The 6,654-nt window shown below is 46.8% G+C and overlaps 1 protein-coding gene across 2 annotated transcripts; it reads right to left on the reverse strand.

Annotated features, from left to right (window-relative positions):
• Positions 1 to 3,757: 3,757 nt before the first annotated feature.
• CCL21 (C-C motif chemokine ligand 21) lies at positions 3,758 to 4,909 on the reverse strand. 2 transcript variants are annotated; one of them, XM_021691167.1, is made up of 4 exons: positions 4,785 to 4,909; positions 4,570 to 4,690; positions 4,299 to 4,481; positions 3,758 to 4,204 (listed from the first exon to the last, which is right to left on the reverse strand). In XM_021691167.1, exons 1-4 carry the CDS (start codon positions 4,849 to 4,851, stop codon positions 4,162 to 4,164), a joined length of 414 nt encoding a protein of 137 aa, XP_021546842.1. In that variant the 5' UTR covers positions 4,852 to 4,909; the 3' UTR covers positions 3,758 to 4,161. The 2 variants fall into 2 exon arrangements, with proteins under 2 accessions (XP_021546842.1, XP_021546843.1); XM_021691168.1 differs by having other exon boundaries at positions 3,767 to 3,979.
• Between the last annotated feature and the right edge of the window lie 1,745 nt (positions 4,910 to 6,654).

Raw genomic sequence — 6,654 nt, forward strand, 5'->3', positions numbered from 1 at the left:
TTCATAAGTGTGTGTGTGTTATTTCATGGAAGAGAAAATGACAAAATTATTTAAAAACATGGTATTAGTAATTTTCTGGATGGCCCTGAGGATGACTTATTCTTAGCAGATAATATTGACCCAGTTTTAAAGCAATGAAATGTTTTAGTGCTTCAGTGTAAAGGAAAATTGGATTCCAGGGATTACAGTGAGTTTTCATGATGGGGGGGGTGATGATTTTGTAAATTTTGAGGATGATTGATCTTTAGAATTTGTTTTCTTCTTTTCTTTTACATTTCTAGTAGAAGTCATTAATTGTCTTCTTGTTGAACATTGGTATACTAGTATTCATAAAATATTTATTTTTACATATGCATGAGTGAGGCACTGGAAGTCCTTCAAATTTATAATTTTATTGTATGCTTTATACCTGTTTTTATGGAAATATTTCCTGTCTAAGCAGCATCTTTGGAAAGTTACCTTTATGTCCTCTCTCATTTGGGCCTTTATACACATACACACACCAAAAACATTTACTATAGTTTTAGTTGGGGCTCAGGAAGAAGTAAAAATAAATGCATGTGTTTAATTTGCCGTCTTTACCCTGAACTCCTACTAGTCTTTGAATTTATTAAGATTTTATTTATTTTTTGACAGAGAGAGGGACAGCGAGAGAGGGAACACAAGCAGGGGGAGTGAGAGAGGGAGGAGCAGGCTTCCCGCCGAGCAGGGAGCCCGATGTGGGGCTCGATCCCAGGACCCTGGGATCATGACCTGAGTCGAAGGCAGACGCTTAACGACTGAGCCACCCAGGCGCCCCTAGTCTTTGAATTTAATTGTGTCGATCTTTTCTTTTATGGTTTTACATCTTAAGAAGTTCTTTTCTATGTCAAGGTGATAAACATACTCATTTACGGTTTCTTCTATTCCATATATTTTAAACATTAGGTCTTTCATTGACCTCAAATGATGAAACATTTGAAGAATACTGAAGCTGTGATAATGGCAAGATAGAAGTATTTTTTAAAGATATTATTTATTTATTCATTAGAGAGAGTGCGTGAGCAAAAGGGGGAGGGAGAGGAACAAGCAGATTCCACACTGAGCACAGAGCCCGATCTCAGGACCCTGAGATGGTGCTCGAACTCAGGACCCTGAGATCATGATCTGAGCCAAACCAAGAGTCAGAATCTTCACCGACTGAACCACCCAGGCGCCCCGCAAGATAGAGGTATTTTAAAAATGGAAGAGAAGTTAGAACTTAGAAAAAAAAACCCTAAAGGCTGAGTGATAAAGGAAAAGTAAGCAAAGTGCACTACTTTGCTATGCAGCGAACAATTACATGGTCATTACAATGTAAACACTGATCATGATCTAAATATAGTGGTATGACTATATTTAGAGGATAGGGTGACAGAAGAGGAAGGTTGGTAAGAGAGTTAAATCTCCACTTTTTATTATTTATTTATTAGAAAATATTTTATTTATTTATTTGAGAGAGAGAGCACAAGCAGGGGGTGGGTGTGGGGAGGAGCAGAGAGAGAGGGACAAGCAGGCTTCCTGCTGAGCAGGGAACCCAACACGGGGCCCGATCCCAGGACCCTGAGATCATGACCTGAGCTGAAGGCAGCTGCTTAACTGAGCCGCCCAGGTGCCCCAAATCTCCACTTTTTATAATAGGAAGCCAATTGGCAATGTTTAAAACAGATAAACCAAGAAAACAGAAGAATGAGCAAAATATTTAGATGTATGGCACCAACTCCTAGAAGAAGTTGCAGGGAGTTAAAATTTGCAGCACATGGTTTTCAGAATAAGTCATTTGGTACTTTTCGATATTTTTAAAAACCATGAGTATGTATTATTTGATTTTTTAAAAATTATGCATCTTACAGAAAAAAGAAAGAACAGGATAACATTGTCAAAGATGAAGGCAGACAAGGAGAGTGGTCGCTCATTTTCTGATGGAATAAAGACTATACTGCACGCCTGCTCAGGGCAGGGTTTGAGGCACATACGAGGCAGGCGATGTGGCAGGATAATTTAGCAAAATATGAAGTTTTGTTTGTTCTGCCTATGTGTTTCCTTTCTCTCTCTGGAGCAAACAAGAGTTTTGGCAGGGCTGAGAACAGAGGCATCCCGATGTCAAAGGCCCTTCTGCCTTTGTAAAAGTCCAAAGCAAACCTGGAAAGAGGTTATGTCCCGGAGGGGCTGGGAGGAAGGATTTTGAAGAGAGGTCTTTATGACTGGGCGGGGATTGGTGTGCAGGTCCAGCAATGGGCTCTGATGTAGCAAGTGGCAGCACCTGAGTCCATGGCTCTGGGGGTGTCTGGGGAAGCCAGGTTCAAACCCAGAGGCTCTCACAGCTGAATTTCCATGTCTCAAATATGGCCCAGAGCTAAGAGTTTGAGAGTCCAGCACCTGAAGAGCCAACCGACTTGTACTACAGGGCCCTTAGCATTCACTGGTAAGACTAATGTCCAGAGATGGGATGGTGTGTGTGTGGGGGGGGTGGGTGGGGGGGCAGGTAGGAAGACTCCTCTGTGCCTTGGTGCTTTTCTGACCTTTTGCACAGCCCTTGGTAGGGGGGGATCTCAAGACTGCCAGATGAATTCCTCACTAGCACTCCAGTGCAGGGGCTCAGAGTAGGATTAAGGTCCCTGGAAGCACATTTTAAAATGCAGGCATTCTTGCACATCTGAGTTTGCAGACTAGGATCACACCTGCTGCACAAGGATAGCCAGGGAGAGCCCCTGTTTTCACCAGTTGCAGGAGGAGCAGACAGCAAGTATTTTAATGACTTTATGATAAGTAGTAAATGATGTGGTGTGCTCAGGCTCCCACTGAAGGAAAAGATGGTGGGGCAGTCACCTCTAGCTTCTTGCTCCTCACCCAGGATCTATTTTCTTCTTTCTCACATGGCCTGGCCCCCCTGATGGTCATCCCTCTCCCTATATAGGGGTGAAGGAGAGAGTAAGAGGATCTCTGCTCTGGGGAGGAAGAGGTAGAGGAGAGCCAGGCAAGAGTCTTTTTTGGAGAGGACACTGATTTACATCTGAATTCTGGGGTTCTGAATACCTGCCAGAGGTTAAAGGGGCTTGGTCTCCAGAGGTTAAAGGGGTTAAAGTACCCTAGGGGAGAAAAGAAGGGAAGGGGAGGAGGCTCTCCCAACTGGAAGGAAGCTGAGGGAGTCAAGAAGCCCAGATTGGAATAAAGACGCACACAGCCCTATTAAACAAAGAGGTACCCAACTTCTCTGATTAGGGCAGAAGGGAATCCTCTTGGATGTTTGGGAAGGGATCCCAGGGCTAGAACTGTGCTATAGGGTAGGTTTAGTAGAACTTGAGTTTGCCTGTGTTACAGGCCTCCCTTCCAAAGAAGGACTTGGGAGTTCACATTCAGAAGGCCCCCAGGGAAAGTAGAGGCAGTCCCAGGCAGAGCTAGGAAAAGATCTGGAGGCTACTCCTGGAGTGAGAGAATGCTGAATACAATCAGGAAAGGGCTCTCTTCAGGGTCTCAGAGGCCCGCAGAGCCTTTGGGGATGTGTGCTGTGGGTCCACCATCTCTCACTGACAGGGATTTCTCAGAGACCAGGGGCAGCCCAGGTCCCTTCTCCTGCCAAGGTAGCGGGGGTGGGGGGAGGGGTGGGCAAAGAAACTCTTGGAGGAGGTGAGAAAATAGAATTTGCCAGGTTTAGTTCCTGGCTGGGACCCCAGAGTGTGTGACCCCACCCTGTAGTGACACTGGCTTCCCCATGGACACAAACACACAGGAACAGATATTTGGGTGGGAGGCTGGAACAGGTTTTTATTGTTAGGTAGAAAACATATTTACGAGAAAGCAGTGGGTGCAGTGGGAGCAGGGTCAGGTCCAGAGGGTCTTGGGTGACCTTTCCTCAGAGGGGACAGTCCTGCTGCCTCCTCTCATGCTTCCTGGGAGACTATCCCTCCTCTGCCTTTCTGGGCCTGGCCTGGTGTGGGCCACTCAGCCATGCGGGGTAGGCCTGGGAATACAGAAGGGATGGTTGAAGCAGGAGAAGGGGTGAGGCAAGGCCAGCATGAGGTGGTTGCTCTGGGGCCCCTGGGGCCCCTGAGTCCACCCTTTCTCCTAGCCCACTTCTTGCTCCTTGGATCAGGGCTCCAAGCCCTGGTGAGGCTGGTGGGGGCCTCCTGGGCTCCAGGCTGGTCACTGGGCTATGGACCCTTTTGGGGTCTGTGGCTGTTCAGTCCTGGGAGGGTAGAAGAGGGGAGGGGCTTGAGTGGCTGAGCGAGGCTCCCCTTTGCTTCCCTCCCCTCGCCCCCCTGTCCCTTTAGCTTCCTCACCTCTTACAGCCTTTGGAGCCCTTTCCCTTCTTGCCAGACTTGGGAGCCCCTTTGTCCTTCTTACAGCCCTGGACTTGTTTCTGTGGGGCCGGTGGCTGGTCCAGACGCTGCATCAGCTGCTGCACCCAGGTCTCTTTAGGGTCTGCACACAGCTCTGGTTGAGAGCGCTTCCGAGGTGAGAACCTGGGGGTTGGGCATTAGCAAGCCTGTCCTAGTCTTGCCCACCAGGCCCTCCCCACTCAGCTGCACCCACCTTCTTGCACTTACTCACAGGATGGCCGGGATGGGGCAGCCCAAGCTTGGCTCCTGCTTCCGGTAGCTGCGGACAACCCGGGCGGGAATCTTCCTTAGGCTGTACTTGAGGCAACAGTCCTGTGCCCCTCCGTCACTGCCTGCAGGGTGGGGTTTACAGGGAGCCGGGGCTTCTTGTAGGCTCCCACCCAGGCCTCCCCTTATCCCCATCCTCGGCCACTCCCTCCTTGGTACCTTGGGTCCAGGGGATGCAGAAGGCCAGGACCAGGACAAGGAGGCTCAGAGCCAGTGACTGAGCCATGGCTGTGGTAGCGGATGAGTGTGAGGCCAGAGCGGTGGGCGAAGAGGACAGCTGCAAGTTGGGGGTCCGTGTGTCGGCTAGGACTGGACTGTTGCCTATTTATGCAGGCAGACACTTTCACTTCCTCCATCCCCAGTCACTCTGTCCAGGCAAGAATAGGGATCTCCCTCCTTTTCCTTCCTGAAAGGCAGATCCTGTCCTGGCACCCAGCCTCACTAGTATGCGGAAACAAAAACTTCACACGGCTCATCAGGCTCATCAGGGTCCCAAGCCGCCTGAGTCTTTCTCCTCAATATCAGTTGAATCTGTCAGGCCCTCTTTTTTATTTTATTATATTTATTTTTTAATTTTTAAAAAATTTTATTTTTTTTAAAAGATTTTATTTATTTGACAGAGAGAGACACAGCGAGAGAGGGAACACAAGCAAGGGGAGTGGGAGAGGGAGAAGCAGGCTTCCCACTGAGCAGGGAGCCCGATGCGGGGCTCGATCCCAGGACCCTGGGATCATGACCTGAGTCGAAGGCAGACGCTTAACGACTGAGCCACCCAGGCGCCCCTTATTTTATTTTTTTAAAGATTTTATTTATTTATTTGACAGAGAGAGACACAGTGAGAGAGGGAACACAAGCAGAAGGAGGGTCAGAGGGAGAAGCAGACTCCCCACCCAGCAGGGAGCCTGATGCGGGACTCGATCCCGGGACCCCAGGATCATGACCCGAGCCGAAGGCAGACGCTTAACAACTGAGCCACCCAGGCGCCCATGTCAGGCCCTCTTTCTACCTTTCGCCACTGTCTTGGTGCAGGCCTCCCACCTCTCCCCTGGAATGTTCCCCAGGAAGATTGCCTCTTCACTGCATTTCAGGTTCCACACTCTCCCCATCCTTCCAGCAGGCTGAGGACTGTTCCTAAAATGCACATCTGATTATTGGACTGTAAGGGTTCTTTCTCTGTTCTGGACAATAGACCCTTATCAGATATATGATTTGTAAAAATTTCCTCCCTTTCTGTGGGTTTTCACTCTCTTGATAATGTCCTTTGATACACAGAATTTTAAAATTTTGATGAAGTCCAATTTATCTATTTTTCTGTTGCCTGGGCTTTTGGTGTCATATTTAAGAAACCATTGTCAAATCCAAGGCCATGAAGATTTCCCTTTGTTTTTCTCCCCCAGCTTTATTGAGGTATAACTGAAAAATAAAATTGTATGTATTTAAAATGTTACAATGTGATGATTTCATATAGGTATACATTGTGAAATAATTACCACAATCAAGTTAATTAACACCTCCATCACTTCACATAGTGACCTTTTCCTTTTCTTGTGGTGAGAATGTTTAAGATATATTTTCTTAGCAAATTTCAAGTGTACAATATAGTATTATTAACTACAGTGACCATATTGTACATTCATTCCTTAGAATTTGTTCATCTTATAACTGAAAGTTTGTACCCTTTGACCAACATTTCCCCATTCTCTCCCTGCCCCGAACCCCTGGCAACCACCATTCTGTTTTTATGTGTTTGAATTTTTTTTTAATTGCACTTTTAAGTGATACAGTGTAGTATTTATGTTTCTCTGTCTGGCTTATTTCACTTAGTAAAAGGCTTTCTAGGTTCATCCATGTTGTCTCAAAGGGCAGTTTCTTTCTTTTTTAATGGCTGAATAATATTCCATTGTATGTATATACCACATCTTCTTTATCCGTTCATCCATCAATAGACACTTAGGTTGTTTCCATGTCCTGGCTATTGTAAATAATGATACAATGAACAAGAGAGGACAAATATCACTTTGAGGCAGTG

This window comes from Neomonachus schauinslandi, chromosome 13 (genome assembly GCF_002201575.2).
Source record: "Neomonachus schauinslandi chromosome 13, ASM220157v2, whole genome shotgun sequence".
NCBI classification, from domain to species: Eukaryota; Metazoa; Chordata; class Mammalia; order Carnivora; family Phocidae; genus Neomonachus; species Neomonachus schauinslandi.

Excerpts from the sequence above, each read along its gene's own strand:
- CCL21 (XM_021691167.1), bottom strand. The coding sequence starts at position 4,851 with ATGGCTCAGTCACTGGCTCTGAGCCTCCTTGTCCTGGTCCTGGCCTTC. Across the intron at positions 4,482-4,569 it reads TGCCCCATCCCGGCCATCCT|GTTCTCACCTCGGAAGCGCT; the intron begins GTGAGTAAGTGC and ends CCCAACCCCCAG. Across the intron at positions 4,205-4,298 it reads GGCTCCAAAGGCTGTAAGAG|GACTGAACAGCCACAGACCC; the intron begins GTGAGGAAGCTA and ends CTACCCTCCCAG.